We start from the raw sequence: 18,480 nt of genomic DNA, 5'->3' as shown, positions 1-18,480 counted from the left end.
AACATATTGAACACACTTTTAAAAATACCGCAATAATACCGAACACTGTGATAATTTTGGTCATTTTCATACTGTCCCATCTCTACTTCCAACATGTTACAGAGCTAGTCATGCTAAACATGTCTGGAATATCACCCCACCTTTTGAAGAAGTAAGTCAGTTTCCTCTTCTTGGGTGAATATGCTCCACTCATTTCAATTTATCTCTGAAAGTTGGAGAATAAATGCTTGATTTAATTTTCATTAACCACAGAGCTTGGTAGCTAAAAGTAACTTAGGTCTAGCAAGTCTTACATTTCTGTAATTCACACAGATCAAATACAAATATGCTGACTGAATAGATTGCTAGTTTATTTTAAGTAGCCAGCTAACGTTAAATTAGCAATTCTCTTGGCAGTTTGCTGATAATCCGGTATCTGAAGTAAAATGCTCAAAACATCTCCTGAGAAAAATCACATGGTCAACCTAGTCCTGGTTATTTAATTTTGATTTAGTCTTATTTTTCTTACCTTGTCATTCAAGGCCAGGGCACTTTTTTGACATTTCTGGAACATCCACATCCCGCGCAACCACGGTCTCCCAGGAACATTCATTATTGCTGCGTACATTTATCCGTGTCAGATGCGAATGCGCGAGCGGTGCGCGATCATGGTCGACTGACAACGAGATTAAGCAGCTGAACAAAAATACGGCCGTGTTCCGATTTTTCTCATCTCAGCTCCGCCGAGACAAAATAGACATGCCATTTCAAAAATCTTTCATTTATTGTCAGAAATATGTTTTCAAAAGCATCACTTTCATCAAATTGTATGTGACATAATTTCCAGTAGGCAACTGACTGCAAACGAGCAGGCTTATGTGCCGGGGCTGAGCCCCGGAGAGCCCCGGCCCAATTTAACCACTGGATTTGACTGTAACCACATATATGGATATAATAAAATGATGCATGGAAAAGAAACTGTCAACATCTCAGTGAGTTTAATTCATACATTTATGGTTCGAGTGGTGTAGTTTTATGATGCAAGTTTAGCACTGCTGCAGTCCATTTTACAGTTTCCCCTGCATTACGTTGTCTATTAGGGACAAGAAAATCGATTATATGTCAAATTCGAATGACGTTTTAGTAATTTATGACAGTATGAGTGAGTTTAATTTGTTGATTGATCGATCGTTAATCTAGTAAATTATTTAATCTACTGAACACTGCTATGGTAATATAAAAACACTCTCCCAGCACATAACAGCATATACTGTTTATTTTGAGCCTAATGCATAGTCAAATTAAAATTGTATAGTTGTATATATCACTTGTGATCGTATTTTGTATAGATATGGCCAGACGTGCAGTCTACCAATAACATTAGAGCGACAGCACTACGAACGCCCACAAGCGACTTGACAGTACAGAGCCTAGCGACATACAGCGACAAAGTCGCTGGCGGTGTGAACGGGGCTTCACTACTCACTACTCATGAGTACTTTTAAATAAGCTACTTTTTTACTCTTACTCAAGTAGTTTTTTGGACAAGTACTTTTTACTCTACTCACACTACATTTTTTGGAATGTAATGGTACTTTTACTTGAGTATGTTTTTTCAGTACTCTTTCCACCACTGATTAGCTCACAGAAATGAGAAAACTGACATAGTATATGTTACAAATATCATAGTATATGAATTTGCTAATCAAACAACTCCACCGTATATTTAAAAATACCATGGTATTTTAATCCGATCCTCACAGTATTTTTTGTTAGTTGAGTGTAGTGAAGCACTTGTATCAGATTCAGAGCAGATCCAAAGACGGTGAGAGCGAGTGGTGTTGTGTCAGGCAGCAGATGTCCTGTGTTTCTCCAGGTGTGTGTGTGTGTGTGTGACTTTGAGTCGACCTCAGTTGTATCTCTGCTCAGTCACAGCGCTGGACTGCAGACTCAGTCAGGATAGATCAGCAGATATTAGATATCAGTCAACCTTGATTAAACTCAGTTCAGTCCATCCTGTATTTCTGCAAGCTGTAAACAGCCAACATTTGTGCATACCTTAAAATCTAAAATAAAATGCATGGTTGTTGGTGCCGAGTATTTCAGAAACTGCTGATATCTGTAGGGTTTACAGAGAATGTTCTCAAAAACACCGGTGTTACTCCTGTCAGCTAAGATCAGGAAACTGAGGCTACAATTCACACAGGCTCACCAAAATCGGACAATGGAAGATTGGAAAACCGTTGCCTGGTTTGATGAGTCTCGATTTCTGCTTCAGCATTCAGATAATAGGGTCAGAATATGGTGTAAACAACAAGAAAGCATGGATCAATCCTGACAATCCTGACAAATAGGCGATCTGACCAATCATAATCCGCCATTTTTGTCCTACAAAGCAGTCAGGAGAGTTACTAGATTAACGTTGGAGGATTTGAACTTGAAAAACAAAGTGTACTGACGTCTTTCCGTTAAAATAACATTCCTTCTTATGTTCATTCATGTTTATTTGATGCTATAAATGAACTAGAAAGGAAGAGATGATCGGTTCACGAGCAGCTTTAACTGAGGCTCTACGATCTGTCAGACACATTAAAGAGCCACAAAATGGTATTTATTGTTTAAATTTCTTTAAAAAATGACCAAATTTGAAAGTTGAGACGTTGTTTCATATCAAAAGTAAGCTGGTCTGTCCTGTCTGTCAGCGTGTTGTCAGTGTCCTCTCTGCTACGTGTTGTATTTTTCACTGCGTGAGGACATGATGTGGCTTGAGAGAGGCGTGGCTTGTCGGACATAGCAACAGTAACTAAAGGGGGCGGGTCTTTGCAAACGGTCAATTGAACATTGTTTAAACACCACAGTCTACCTGAGTATTGTTGCTGACCATATCCATCCCTTTATGAGCACAGTGGACCATCTTCTGATGACTTCTTCAAAGCTCAAATTATCGGAAAAATCTGAAACTGGTTTCTTGATCATGACAGTGAGTTCACTAAACTCAAACGGCCTCCACAGTCTCCAGATCTCAATCTAATAGAGCAGATTTGAGATGTGCTGGAACAGGAGATTCACATCATGGATGTGCAGCCGAACTGTGTGATGCGATCATGACAATATGGACCAAAGCCTTTGAGGAACGTTTCCAGCACCTTGTTGAATCTCTGCCATGAATAATTAAGGCAGTTCTCAAGGCAAAAGTGAGTCCAACCCGGTACGTTTTCGATACAGCAAAAAGAAAGAAATCTATTTATCAAAAGAAAATATATTTTTTAATAATTTTCCTACATCTTGAAACTTTTAGTTTTATAAATGGGGGTAATCTTTGAAGGATTAACAAATAATGTTTTGGTCATCACATTAAAAAATAACATTTAAATATGATATTTGAGTTTTGAAGTGCTGGAAAAAGATGTGTGATGTACTTGAAAGCATTTTAATATTTCTGCCAAACTTCCATAGTTACAAGTTAGTGTTACTACAGTAAACCCATGGTGAATGTTGCTGATCTGGGGACTTAAAACCTGTAACTAGTTCAATCATGGAACAATGTTTCTCCTTGTTTCCACATCAGCGCTGTTTGATCCGTTAATAACGGAGAAATTTTAATGCTTCTCTCTAGATCTCGCAGCGATGTTATTACTTCAGTGGCGAATTCAAATGCTTTGTTTACTGGATCTCTCAGCGCTGTGTAACTTGATCAAGATCGGCTCACGCTGCTCTGACATTGGTCCAAACTGATAAACGGTCCGGGAAGCACACAATAATGAGTAGCTCAGTTTCGTTCCGCTTCATTACGTTTGCCATTTGATGTTGCGCAACGTTGTGGTGCTCGCGCTAGCATGGATTTTGGTCGGCAGGATTGTTTGCTTTGTAATGCGTACCGAACCAAAAGCCTCGTACTGAATGGTTCAATACGAATAGATGTATCGTTACACCCCTAATATATATATATATATATATATATATATATATATATATATATATATATATAAATATATATATACACACACACACAGTATATTAGTGGGGAAATGCACAGCATATAAAAAAATCTGACTGTTTGCTAAAATAAATCTCATCTTGCTGATTTGAGTGGCAAATTCTGGCTATTTGCAGATTCATTTGGTGTAATGAAGTGTTTTTCAAATGTGGAATAAAGAATGGCTGAATGTGTTCTGCTTCCTCCACAAAGACCTCCTGCTGGACGACAGATGGAGACGAACCTCACCCAGAGTTTCAGAAAAACACTGATCCTGGACCTGTAGATACAACTTCAGCCTTTCTAAACCAATTGACACATTCTGATCTGAGATTCTGGGACATTTTTAGGGAGAGAGAATGACCTCTATCTGCAGCAAAGACAGACGACTGAAGCTTTGTGCTCATGCTGAATAGAGTGTGTGTTTCTATTGTGTGTAATTTCATCACAAATGCATTAACACAACTAAAACCCCTCGAAAACACATTGCCATCATAGAAATTATCAAACATTTACATGGAAGGGAAAACACTTTTAAGCATTTCTGTGGGTGTGATTTATAGGTTTTAAATATTCTTTGCAAAGCTACTTTGAAACAATATTAATTGTGAAAAGCACTGTACAAATGCATTTAATTGAATTGATACCATTAAAAACACCTAATTCACACTAAAAGTGAAACAGAAAAAGCTAAAAGAATTGATGATGAATTATCCATCAACAAGTTCATTGAATATTCAGCAAAAAAAAAAAAAAAAAAAAAACATTCCGGTACAGTGGTTGGCGCTGTTAATTTTAATTTTTTTAATTCAAAATCTAAAAATGTAGCACGTGTTGTGCACTAGAACTAACACTGCAGATCTGTTGATTTACATACCCTAAATACCTTAAAAACGTGTTTTTCTACTTGTAAGCTACCTAAGTCATGTCTATTTGGGTAGTATTTGAAATCATATATATATTTCTGTATTCATTGTAATATATCTAAGCTATTCTAGTGACTGTTCCTGGAAACTGAGGCAGGAGTCAAAAGAATAAAAAATGCCTTTTGAGGGAGGTTGGAGAGGTTGATCTGATTTGGGATGAGGCCAAGACAGCAGGATAAGTCGACTGTGATTATCTAAACCTGAACGCACCGCTGTTGTGTGGCACTATCTGATTTTCTCTCCTTGTACTAGTCAACCTTTTTTTTTCTTTTCACAAGAAAATGCAATATTTGTGTTACTCAGAGTTTGCTCTTTACATTGAAATGTGCTATATAAATAAACTTGCCTTGCCTTGCCTTGCCTTACATACTCTACCGTTCGAAAGTTTGTGGTTGGTAAGATTTTTATATTATATTAAATATTATTAATATAAAAAAGCCTGAGTCTCTTATGCTCACCAGGGTAACAATTAGTGGATCAAAAATACTAACAGTAATATTGTAAAATATAATTATAATTTAAAACAACTGTTTTCTATTTGAATATAGGATAAATTGAATTTATTCCTGTGATCAAAGCTGAATTTTCAGCATCATTACTCCAGTCTTCAGTGTCACATTTCCTTCAGAAATCAGTATAATATGATGATTTGCTGCTCAAGAAACATTTCTGATTATCATCGATGTTGAAAAAAGTTGTGCTGCTTCATATTTTGGATTTTGGATTTTTTGATAAAAAAGTTCAAGTTCATTTTATTTATATAGCACATTTTATAACAGCCACTGACTGACCAAAGTGCTTTACAGAACTACAAAATTAAAAGACAATAATATCATGCATAACAGCATAGATAAGTACAGCAAAGCTAAGAACAGCCGGAAACAGGAGTAGCAAAAACATTGTCTGACTTAAAAAAATTAAATAAGAGAACAGAAATGGCAGTATCAGACTTAGATAAAAAGGAAAAACAGCATCATACTCAAAGGAGAAATGGTAAAAAAAAGTTCAAAAGAACAGCATTTATTAAAAATAGAATCTTTCGTAAGATTATAAATGTATTTACTGTCAATTTTGATCAATTTAATGCATCCTTGTTGAAAAAAAGTTTGGATTTCTTAAAAAAAAAAAAAAGAAATCTTACTGACCCCAAACTTTTGAACAGTAGTATATAAGGACACTTTTATTTATCATTCTTTGTTTCTTTAAATATCTTTGGAGGGATAAAAATAAGCACACATTAATCAATTGCTTTAAAATGAATGTGGATAGCAGCTCAGATAATTTGATCTGGGGGAAATTTGATGAGAAATGTCCTTGTTGATGTAATTACAGATGCAGGAGACTTAAATAAAACTCTAAAACATTTCCTCCATAAAATCTAATTACTAAGCCAGAAACAATTGAGTATTTTTCGTCAGTTTAGAGTAACATATTGCATCTCAGAGCAGTTTAGGTTTTTTTATTATCATTAAGTTACACCCTTTACATCGCATAAGTCTTTTACAAAACGCCTGTACTCTGCAGCCTGCATGCATGTGTGTTGTGATGCCTTTTAGATACCAATTAGATAATACAAATATAAGGACTGACACCAGAATATCATATTTTTGTCCCACGTTTGAATTGTGAATAGTTGCCATGTGTTCCTCTGGAGCAGATGCGTGGCATTATTGTAGCAGATGTTTTGTAACTGTATTTGTGTTTGCATGCTAGAGAGGGCTAAAGAGAAATAGGCCGAGAGTATTTTGCACACTAATGCAGTAATACACTTGTGTAACATGATCCATGTGTGTGTGTGTGCAGTACTAAGACGTTGCAGTCACTCTGAAACTTACAAAAGTCATTGCCACAATGCTAGTGTTTTGTGGGTGGTTTCCAAGGCACTGCAATGTATTTTTTAGCATGTTTGACAGTTGCTATAGTATTCTAGTGCATTCAAGGTATTCAAAGTATAAAACTCAAGCAATGCAAGTCACTTTGTATAAATGCATCCACACAATTAAATTAATATAATGTAAAATGCAAATGTAAATATACAGCTGTCGTCAACAAGACATGATTTGAGGAATCATTAATGTCTGGTGCATGAATTGTGCAGGATGAGTTGCACACTGAAGTTCAATAGTTTGTCTGAGTACACTGTAAAAAATTTTTTACCACCTTACATTTTTAAGTACAATCAACTTGGATGTTTAAGTAATTTCAAGTTAAATTACATTCAACTGACTTAAAAATAATGAGTTGAGTCTTGTATAACTTACAAAAAAAGTTGAAAATTGCTTATTAAAATCAATATAAAAGCATTGTAAAAAAGCAACGAGTTAAAGAGTTAAAGCAATGTAAAAACACGTTGTCATAACTTATTTAGCATACAATTTTTTACAGTGTAATAGTAATTCTTGACTTATGTTTGTGTGCCAGCTGTGATGACTTCATTGGAGGGTGTTTGACCGTGAGTGGGGAAATTGTGAACCGTAAATTATAACCATATTGCAGACTCGCGCCCACATAAAAATCATCTCATCTCCTCCTTTGTTTTGGAGTTGTATCTAGGTTCTCTCGCAGTCTGTTGCTGTGTGTTGATGAAAAACTCCATTCTCTCCTGTACCCATCTCACACTTTCCATCTGTCTGGCCATAAATGATTCAAGCTAACACAGCCATCAGCAGCAGCTATTTAAGTCCAGCTTATGACTCAAGATAGACCAGCAGTAAGCAGGGCAAAGTTGACCTAGTACTTACATTTTTTTATTTAAGTAAGAGATCGTTTGCGGTCAGCCAATGATTATAGCAACATAATTGGATGTGTTTATTTTTCTGTTAGCTTAGCTACATTGACTGACTAACTTGCTCAGGACGATTCTCTTGAAACTGTTGCTCTGCCATGACGTAGTTGATCTGAAGGACAGATGATCAAGACAGTTCAAGCTAATGTGTGCGCCTCTCATGGCAACACTGAGAAGCAACTCATGTGGTTCGGCTTGATTTCACCCTACACTGTAAAAAAAAACAACGTAATTTTTACGGAAAAAAAAACGGCAGCTGTGGTTGCCAGAACATGTACAATGTACAGTAATAAACCGTATTTCATTATCTGATATAGTGTTAATTTACCAACCTATTGAAGTATTAATATCATAGCAGTGATGAGAGTCACATGATCAATCAAAACTCATCACAAGTACCGCGTCAACAAGAAAGTTCATACTAATATATAGAAGCTGCACAGTGTCCTTCGCAGAAACATCATGGTAACACACATGAAATTTTAAAAATGCAATAAACATTAATTTAACAACATTAAATGTAACATAAAACCTTAATGTAACTGATTAGAAAAAAACTTAGAAAACTATGAAGTCATTATCACAATCACAGTTATATACCGTATATAGTAAGGAAACTTTCTGTTAACCAATTAACAGTTTTTCACTGTAGCATTTTACCGTTAAAATCACGATCATTTTTTACAGTGAAAATATATTAAACTTAATTTTTCAGCAGATTTGCTGTTCACTATATTACTATTCTTGTCCAGGCAGTGTGCTCTTGAAGTTTTCATTAAGTTTTCTGGCCACATCCATTCCTTTTAATGTTTTAATCTTTGGTAATGTTTGGGCACCATCTTGTTTTTTTCCTGATTCACATATTTCTGCATTCCATTCAATTCAAAATTTAAAATTTAAAATTCCCATTTAGCAAAAGTGCAAAAGAATGACACTTAAAGTTGAACGTCCAGCTTGAAAACTGTGGAAATCCCAAACTAGCATTGTTTATTCTCTGCATTTTAGCTTCCAGATTTTCTTTTCTGTTATGTATTACTTATGTAATTTTCTGAGATATAAAGAAAGAATTCGACTGTGAATGCAATGCTGCTGAGTTTCATTCAAAGGTCTGCGGTAAGGACCAGCACCTGATATAATAATAGGTTTAAAGGGATAGTTCACCCAAAAATGAAAATTAAGTCATTAATTACTCACCCCCATGCTGTACCAACCCCGTAAGACCTTCGTTCATCTTCGGAACACAAATGAAGATATTTTTGATTAAATCTGAGAGGTGGATCACTGCTACATAGGCTGCCAGAGGGAATGAAACTTGACGGCCCAGAAAGTTATTAAAGAACATGTTTAAATATTCCATGTGCCTACAGTGGCTCAACTATAAGTTTATCAAGCGACGAGACTACTTTTTTTCCGAAAAAACCCCCATAAATAACGACTTTATTCGACTATTCCTTTTCTTCCTTGTGGGCCTGAGACGAGAGTTCAAGAGATTTCCACGACGCATGCGCGAGAACTGAACAAGAAGTATTAGAAGAAGAACGTCCTCTTCTCAGTTCTCGCGCATGCGTCGTGGAAATGTTCTTTAATGTTCTTTAATGACTTTCTGGGCCGTCAAGTTTCATTCCCTCTGGCAGCCTATGTAGCAGTGATATGATATTTAAAATTGATGGTGTGATCAAATCGGATGCCGAAATGCTATTTTTCAAAATGAATCATTTATTTACGAAAGCTTCTGTCTGCCCCAGTTGTTCATGAAGGTTACCAGTCCTGGTAACTAGGGTTGGGAATAAAAAATTGCAGTGATATTTTTTATTTGATTACAATTTCTGCACCTGAACTTTGTTCAGTTGTATTGATTGGTGCAATACTAATTTGTTTATTTTATTGCTGTTTACTTGTCTTTAAAGATGTTTGATATTTATATTAGTTAGTCCAGTGGTTTGCTGTGGTATTTTTGTTAAAACCATAGGAAAATGTTAGTGTTCTTTGGACTGCTGATTTTTCATAAAAATTAGCTGCAACCAAATGTTTTGCCAAAAGACACAAAATAAATATGTTTGATATAAATGTTTGACTAAATGTTTTTTTACCTTACTGGAATAAATCAAAACTGGCCAATCCAACCCTACTGGTAACTGAAATAAAGATGCACATTTTGTCCATCTACCTTGTTCACTTTACATTGTCTAACTTTGCTCTTGTTGTCTTTCAGACTGCTCTGCGGAGGAGAGGCAGTAGAGAAACTTTCAAAGATAAGAAGTCTTTAACTCAGGTGTGTACAAACAAACACAGAGATCAATTCACAGGCCTTATACAGAAAAAGTCAACACAACACAAATCTAAACTTTAAAAAAAAACTCTGGAACATTTTTATTGAAAATTATTTTAAAATCATTTATTATGATGTTTTTATTTATGTATCCATTTGATTTCTTCACTAAAGCACAATTTGTACCCGTTTAATATATATATATATATCTACTGTATAATATATATGTATATATATATATATATATATATAAGATCTATAAGATCCATATTTCATTGAATGTTGAAGTATCAACTATCAAAAATTGTTCAAACTAATTTTTTTTGTTAATTGAAATAAAGCTGAAATAAAATAATTTTAGATGGAAAAGCTTAAAAAATACAAATTGTTGATTTACAAAATTACTAAAACTGAAATAAAAATGAATTAAAGTTAAATATTAAAATTCTGAAATGATTGGTATTGCCTTGTACATTCTCATATTTCTTACTTTTCAGGAGGACAGTGCAGATCTGCGCTGCCAGCTACAGTTTGCCAAGGAGGAATCGGGCCTTATGCGTAAAAAGATGGCAAAAATTGGCCGTGAGAAGGATGAACTGGAACAGGAATTGCAGAAGTATAAATCAGTATACGGCGATGTGGACAGCCCTTTGCCCCTGGCGGAGGTGACCGGTGGAGGACCTCACACCACCCGGGAAGCCGAGTTACGGTTACGGCTCAAACTGGTTGAAGAGGAAGCAAACATCCTGGGGAGGAAGATTGTAGAGCTGGAGGTTGAGAACCGTGGCCTCAGGGCGGAAAACGAAGACCTACGCTGCCAATATGAGAGGGATTGCTTTGGGCGCGAACCCTTCTCAAGTGTCCCTACCTCACCGTATGGTGGTGATGCCCTTGAATCTGCAAGCGAATTGCGACGGCACTTGCAGTTTGTTGAAGAGGAGGCAGAGCTGCTGCGTCGCTCCATTTCTGAGATTGAGGACCACAACAAACAACTGACATCCGAGCTCAACCGCTTTAAATTCGGGCCTAGCCAAGCGGACCGGGAGTCCGAAGGAGCTGAGGGTGGAAGTGCTTGTGCAATCAAACCTGGTAACGGAGGAGGTAATGGTTTTTCGGGAGCAGGGAGTGGCGCCACACTCCAGGAGGAGCTGAAAGCCGCAAGACTCCAGGTCAATGAGCTAAGTGGGAAGGTCATGAAGCTTCAGTACGAGAACCGGGTGCTAATCTCGAATATGCAGCGCTGTGACCTGGCAGCACACTTGGGAATGCGCACCAGTAGCCCTGATGTGGATAGTGATCCCGGGCAAAGGGAAACGGATGAGGACGAGACTGCCAGGCTTCTGCTGCTCCACCCAAAACGTGAGGGTCCTGTTGGCGGTGAGAGTGACTCTGATGACTTGTTTGAGAAGACGGCCACCTCTGGATTCGCCAGTGGTGAGAAACCCTCAGATACTGGTGAGCTGGGAGTGGCCGAGTTGGCCCAGCGGAGAAGGGAAGACCGAGAGACTCTCAACAACGTCAGGCGTGAAGCTGAACGGCTTGGAAAAACAGTGGACCGGCTCATCACGGATACGGACAGTCTGATCCGCGAAGGTCATCTGGTAGTCCTGGGAGGGGATCTTATTGTGGAGGGTTCAGAGTTCAGGGGCGATGGAGACTCTGCTGAATCGAAACCCGACTCTCAGGTGCTGGATTCGGTCAACACCCGCATGAGGGCTTTCCGTACAGAACTCCAGCAATTCATGGACAAAGCGGACCACCTAGGAGAGGGTCTACGGGATCGTGTCGATGACCTTTCTCCCATGCCCAACCTCACTGAATCTAGCAGCTTCCTTTCCACTGTTACCTCCATGTCAAGAGACTCGCCCATCGGCACACTGGGAAGGGATCTGGCGACGGACTTCCAGGTAGGATATGATATATATAACCCAACCCTTCATCTTTATTCAGTGTTTGCAATCACATGACATGGCAACCTCCTTTTTCCTTTGCTGCTTCCTCATTTGAAAGCCCCTTTTTGAGAATGCATACACCTTTATATTGATTCTGCATCTTCATGTCCATATACCGCCAGTCTTGAAAGTCCTGAACGCACCACAAAGAAAGCTATTCAACTAACTTTGGCTGGCATGATTCTTCAACTCAGTATTTATGTAAGGTTAAAAGAAATGTTTAGGGATAGTTCACCCAAAACCGAAAATTCTGTCATTTTATGCCTCATAATTATCTTTGTTCTGCAAAACACTCAAGATGATATTTTAAAAATGTTTCAGCTGTTTTTGTCCATATTATGAAAGTCAATGGGTCCTGCATTTTTCAAGCTCTAGAAAAGACGTAAAGGTAGCGTCAAATTAATCCATACATTGAAGATATATCTGAAGATGAACAGAGGTTTGTGTCACTGTATTTGATGTAGTCGATGTATGCATGAGTTGACCAATGTTTTAGAGTCAACAAAGGCATATTTTTTTTATCTGTTTATAATGCAAAGTGATAGCAGTTTAGTCATATGGATACCTTTATGTCTTTCTTGCAGCTTGAAAGTTTTAAAAGTTGCATTGACTAAAAAATCTTAAAATCTCATCTACTGTGTTGTTCAGAAGAAAGAAATTTCTACAATTTGGGGTGCGTAAATAATGACAGAATTGTATTTCTTGGATGAACTATTCCTTTTATAACTCTGTAAGTCAACCTTTGCTCTGGATGCATCACTTGAATGTAGACATTAGAAGTAAACATTTCCTTCACTGGTAACAATACTACCTATTGCTAAAGTGAGTTTCATCAAGCTACGACTGCAGGCATCCATGCAAACCCCTAAATAAGTTGTTTCTGTTCTCTTACCCATGACAAAACTCATCAAACCAGAGACAAAAAACACCCAAATCAGAGGTAAAAGGGGAAATGAATGGACTTGCTTGATATGTGGAGTTGTAGGCTCAGTATTTGACTTGTAAAACTGGTTATCCAGTTGCCGTGTTTTATATCAGTGATACTTCTGATCATTTGTTATATGTTATTTGTGAAAAAGATCTATGTGAAAGATTAATGGGAGTTTTGTGAGAAGAGTAATGTTCTAATAGACCTGCTCTGAGATTAATGAGACAGTAAAACAGCAGGAGACACAAAAGAAGACAGAGTTGGTGAGATGTTTGTGACAGGTGCTTTTTTAAATTCACTTTAAGATTAATAACCTCAACATAACATAGTCTAAATGTAGGCAGTTGAATAGGGGTGTAACGGTTCTTGGTAAAAAAAATCAAACTGTACTGTTCTCCACCCACGGTTCTGCACACACTTACACTGCGATTAATCTCAAATCTGACCACGCATATATATATATATATATATATATATATATATATATATATATATATATTATGGATTGTTGAAAATAACAATGCGTAAAACAGACAGATAGAGTTCGGCTAATGTATGTTTCTGTCAAACGAGACACATTCTGGCTTTCCAATATGTTACAAATCAAAATAATTGTAATCAAAAAAGAGTGGACAAAACATCCACTCTGTGTTAACGTATTCTCGAATATGACCAGTCGTTTACGCCATCTTCACCCGGGTGTTGATTGCGCACGAGCGCCGGTGAGACCTGATAAACACACGTTGCAATCGGTGTTTAAACTAAACTCACTTGCACATGTCTTAAGCCTTTCCAATTGAAACATTCAAAAGCAAGAAGACACAAATGGGAACTTGAGTGTGCTGCGAGAAGTTGTGTGCGTTCATTTCAGACGTGCAAATATTGAGTTCTTTCAAGTCATCACAAAAATGATGTCAACATGTCCGTCTTAATGAGTATCCTAGCAAACAATGTCAGTTATGTCTTAAGTGAACATAAACAGTAGAGAAAGAAAAGGGCATTTTTACAGTATCAGTGGATTGGATCAGTGCATTGTCTTAAAGTCGCAGTAGCCTAATATTCCTGCTGTCTGTTTTTAATGTTAATCAAACAACAAAAGACAATGAAATCAGTCACTGCTCTTGACTGAATAACTTTTGTAATTTTAATAATGATTAATCTTTAATTTATACACTGAAATATGCAATGTTATTTTACATTTGATTAGTTTATTAAATCTCTGTTCCTTGAAAACTACTGTAGCATACCTGATAGCATTCTTTATTTTATTAGTATCTTTGCTTTATTGTATTTATTTGTGCTGTTGCTTGTAGTTAGAATTTTTGTTCTTATTTTTCTTATTTTAATTTGTCCTTTTTTCCCTGAACATAAAACATACCGAACCGTACCGAAACCCTGAACCTAAAACCGTGATACATACAGAACTGTGAGCAATTTGAATCGTTACACCCCTACAGTTGAACAACACTCGTTCACCAGCATTAACACTTTAGTACCTGTGCTATTTTTATGTAAATTCAGTTTCTGCATGCATGGACTACCCAGATGACCTGCTGTATATGCCAAAATGTGCACAATGCAATGGGGAACACTGCGTAAAATAGTATATCCCACAATGCAATGCACATTACCTTTACCCACACATGACAGAGTGCCACCCGGCTCAGCCAAGATGCCTTTACCTCTCCTTCCCTAGCAGTAACCACCATGAACACCTGCATCTGTTCCTGCCCTCTCTTCATACCCACAATCCCATTTTGCGGGGTCCAAAATTTACTGTGCCAATAGCAGGTGAACTGAGAAATATTTGCCTGCCATAAATATCCCTTTTTTGCATTTTTTTCTTTTCTTTTTTTGTCTATACCGATTAAATTATTCATTTTTTTTCATTCATATTTATTTGTCACAGATAGCACAATCATTGTGTGATTTGCAGTATAATATACTAAATGAACACAAGCGCATAAACGCGTGAGCGCTGGGCCAGAGCATACTTGCATTTTTCAGTGCAGCGATGCATGAAGTTGATCTTGATCCATGAATGCAAGAACGCCTGCTGCCCAAATGATCTCAGCAGCAAACGCATACTTGCCTAAAGTCTGTTTCTGGCCTTAAACTTCACTTCTAAAGAAAATCTGGACATGCATTATGTTTTAAATCCTCATGTTTTCATATGTGTTATCATGTGGCACTTCTTAATAAGGATATCGTTATTAAATTTAGGGATGCGTGATATATCGGCCACCATATCGGTATTAGCCGATATATGATTTTAATAAAAAATATATGTTATCGATATCGTTATCGGCCCGATAAGAAAATTTGGCTGATATATTAAAGCCAATAAATAATTGATAATTTCCTTCAGCTAAGACACTTCAGATGCACACTGGTCACCATGATGGTTTTGAATTGCTTGAAATATAATTAGGAACATTATAATTCTGTGCTTAGGACATGGATTTTAATGATGAGACTCTTTTTTTTGTAATCAGGCTCTCAATAATTATTAAAAAATTTGGATTTAGATTTATCGGCCAATATATCGGTTATCGGCTTTCAAATATAAAGAATTATCGGTTATCGGTATCGGCCAAAATGTTCATATCGGTGCATCCCTAATTAAATTAATCTTATTTTTATTTTTATTTATTGGCACTTGTCAATTTTGGGCCCTGTTGATGTTGCATGATGCATACTAACATAAGTTAAAATGTCAGTAAAACATGTTTTTCGATCACCTGGGTGCTGGTCTTGATTAAATCTAAGTTTTTTTATTTGCACAGTTAATGCTGATGCAACATATATGGAGCATGCAGCCATAAATATAAGATATGGCAGATAAGAAGTGCTTACACCGCGTTTTTTGTTTTGGGAATAACCTCCAGAGGCTCCGTATGAATTGTAAACCTACTCTGAATACACTGAATGTCTGTGTCTCTGTATTTTTATGTGACTTGCTCATTCTCTGGAATATTGCAGCTTATCTTTTTTTTCATTTTTTTTACATATATGCTAAATTGTCTTAGTAAGCTGACTTACATAGAACTGCTTGTGGCTTTTTTTCCTGCTTTGAAACTGCTTTATGATAACATGAGTCAATTTCCCAACAAATAACCTTTTCTTTAAAACTACGGGTTTGACGACTATTGATATTTTTGTAGTTTAGCGTATTCTGAGTGTCTAAATGAGATTCCAATCAGAATTCCAACATTTTCCTTTTGCTCCACTCAGATTGGTTAATTCACTTATTTGGCTCATGTTCATTGGTGGAACCCATCGGTTCTTTGCTTTGGGTCACGTCACTTCAAACCAACCACAGTAACACTCTTCATCAAGCATGAAGTCACAGTTCATCTCACAGCTATGAATGGTTTGATGTCCCGCACCAGTTAATGACAACAGACCTGAGAACGCTCCTATAGGATGTCTATTTAATAGCTTCAGCTGCTTCCATCGCATGGCTGAGCTTCGCTGTGAGCAACATGTCGCCGTCATGCCAAATTCAAGCCCCCGTTAAAATCCTACCCGCCCTGGAGCTGTTTGTTATGCCTCATCCAAAAGCCAGCATTATTCTGTTAGTGCTCATCAGGAACTTACAGTTATAATCAAACAATACACCAATGGCAGTTATATACACTCTAAGAAACGCTTGGTCATTTTAACCCAATTTTGGGTCAAATATGGACAAACCCAGCCATTGAGTTAAATTTTTTTAATTAAATGTTTAACCCAATGTTTGAGTTTGTCCATATTTGACCCAGAATGATTAAAACAACCCAGCATTTTTTAGCGTGTAGTATAATATAATAAGTTTGTATGGATATTATCAACTATAAAATAGTTGTATATAAAACTATAAAATCTTTCTGTTGGGGGATTCCAAGTCAGTTTAGCAAGCTAATTGTTAATACCCAAGTAAAAATTTAATTTTCATTTCTGTTGTATTTAACTATGGCTCTCGAACAGCTTCGAATGGCTCTGCTTTCAGGATGGGGACTTTACATTAAACATCAAGTGACCCAACACTGTACCATGTATTGAGGAGGAACAGAATCATGGGCTGAAACATCTGGGAGCGGGTATTAATATTAATATTTAACTATGTAACTTTTATTTTCAATAATTAACTAAATTAATTAATGAAAATAATACACTGAAAATAAAAGGTACATAGTTAAATATTAATATTAATATTTTAATGTAACTATGTAGTGTTTTTTATCATTTTAATTATCAGCTTAATATTAGTGAAGCTAATAATTAAAATGATAATATTTAGAAATGTATTAATTATTTATGTATTAATTATTTAGTTAAATAATTAATATATTTTTTATTTTTTATTATAATTACTAGCTTAATATTAATATGAATTAAGTTATATTTTACCGTCGTATTAGTAAAACACCCTAAAAGTCGTTGGCTTCAGTGTAGCGGTTCGAGGATTAGGGCTTTGACTGAGGCTTGGATTTGGCACGACACCATTAGCGTTTAGTCCCTGCTGTCACTGCACTTTTTGGGTTATTGGTTGTAAGACTCATGTATCCCCATCGCATGCGCTTCATAACCAGTGTTTTGCATTCTTTTTTTCCCCTTGGCCCTTCCCCTCTTCTCTCTTTATCCCTCATCCCGTTCCCAGATGTTTCCGCCCATGATTCTGTTCCTCCTCATTCTCGTTCTCTTCTCATCTCTCTCCTACGCCATCATCTTTAAGTTGGTCTTTCTTTTTGCGCTTTTCTTTGTCTTGTAGCCTGCTGGCTTTCTCTTTTTTTTTTCATTTTTTTTTTTTCATTTGAATCATTATTATTTAATTTATAATCATTTTTGGAAGTTACAAACAATGTGTGTCACCCCTTTTTTGCATTTCACACTTTGAGTTTTGCTTAAACCCACCTTCGGTCCACCCCCCCCCCCCCCCCCCCCACACTCTTTCTCGTCTCGTGTGTGTGGATTCTGTTTGTCGTTCACCGATCCCCATGCACCTCCCTCTGTCTCCTCTCCTCCTCTCCCTCCTTCACTCACTCACAGGAGTGGTGTCTAGACCGGCAGAGTGGCACGGATGGGTCAGCCACAGCCAGGGGAACCCCTGGACTCAGTAGATACGCCAGAACACACAGTTTCAGACCCGAGGTCAGTGCCTCGTTCATCTGCTTCTGAACTTAAAGACCCGATACGTTTCCAAAGTGTCCTTGCATTGCCTCTGTGGAGCAATGTGCTGCATTAGCAAGATTATGAACATGGTATATAGGTGTATTACAGATTTACTTTCTGTAAAGCCTTGGTTATCTTTGGATGAAAACACATCAAAATACATCTCACGTCGCCTGAACAATATTATGGGGAGATATTTTCAAGGAAAAGTGTCGGAGTGACTGACTTTCTCTGAATGTCATGATATTCCCTAAACATTGCGCAAATTGAATATTATGAAAATCCCTTTATTTAGATTTAGAATTTTTTTTAATAATTGGCATGTCTTCTGCATGCACATGTTTAACGTGTAATGCAATGCATGTGACTGTAAAAATCTTTTTTTAATAGGTTAATAGGCAGACAAATCGACAATAATATTATTTTATTAAACCAAAATGTATTTAATTGTTATTAATTTAATTGGAATTTAATATTAATTATTATTTAATAATTTAATTCATTAAAAATA

At 36.7% G+C, this 18,480-nt stretch overlaps 1 protein-coding gene across 6 annotated transcripts in view; it reads left to right on the top strand.

Moving 5' to 3' along the window:
- mtcl1 (microtubule crosslinking factor 1) overlaps positions 1-18,480 on the top strand; it is a 96,841-nt gene that overhangs the window by 43,956 nt on the left and 34,405 nt on the right. For 3 of the 6 annotated variants that reach the window (XM_077222100.1, XM_077222104.1, XM_077222101.1), the window contains exons 4-6: positions 9,879-9,938; positions 10,433-11,842; positions 17,847-17,948. In XM_077222100.1, coding sequence (XP_077078215.1) covers positions 9,879-9,938; positions 10,433-11,842; positions 17,847-17,948 — 1,572 coding nt within the window. The remainder of the gene's footprint in view (positions 1-9,878; positions 9,939-10,432; positions 11,843-17,846; positions 17,949-18,480) is intronic. The other 3 variants (XM_077222103.1, XM_077222106.1, XM_077222105.1) reach the window with 1 other exon arrangement.

Source organism: Siphateles boraxobius, unplaced genomic scaffold, assembly GCF_051911475.1.
Source record: "Siphateles boraxobius isolate OS27281-9 unplaced genomic scaffold, OSU_SipBor_1 86, whole genome shotgun sequence".
NCBI classification, from domain to species: Eukaryota; Metazoa; Chordata; class Actinopteri; order Cypriniformes; family Leuciscidae; genus Siphateles; species Siphateles boraxobius.
This window is presented reverse-complemented; position numbering and strand designations above follow the sequence as displayed.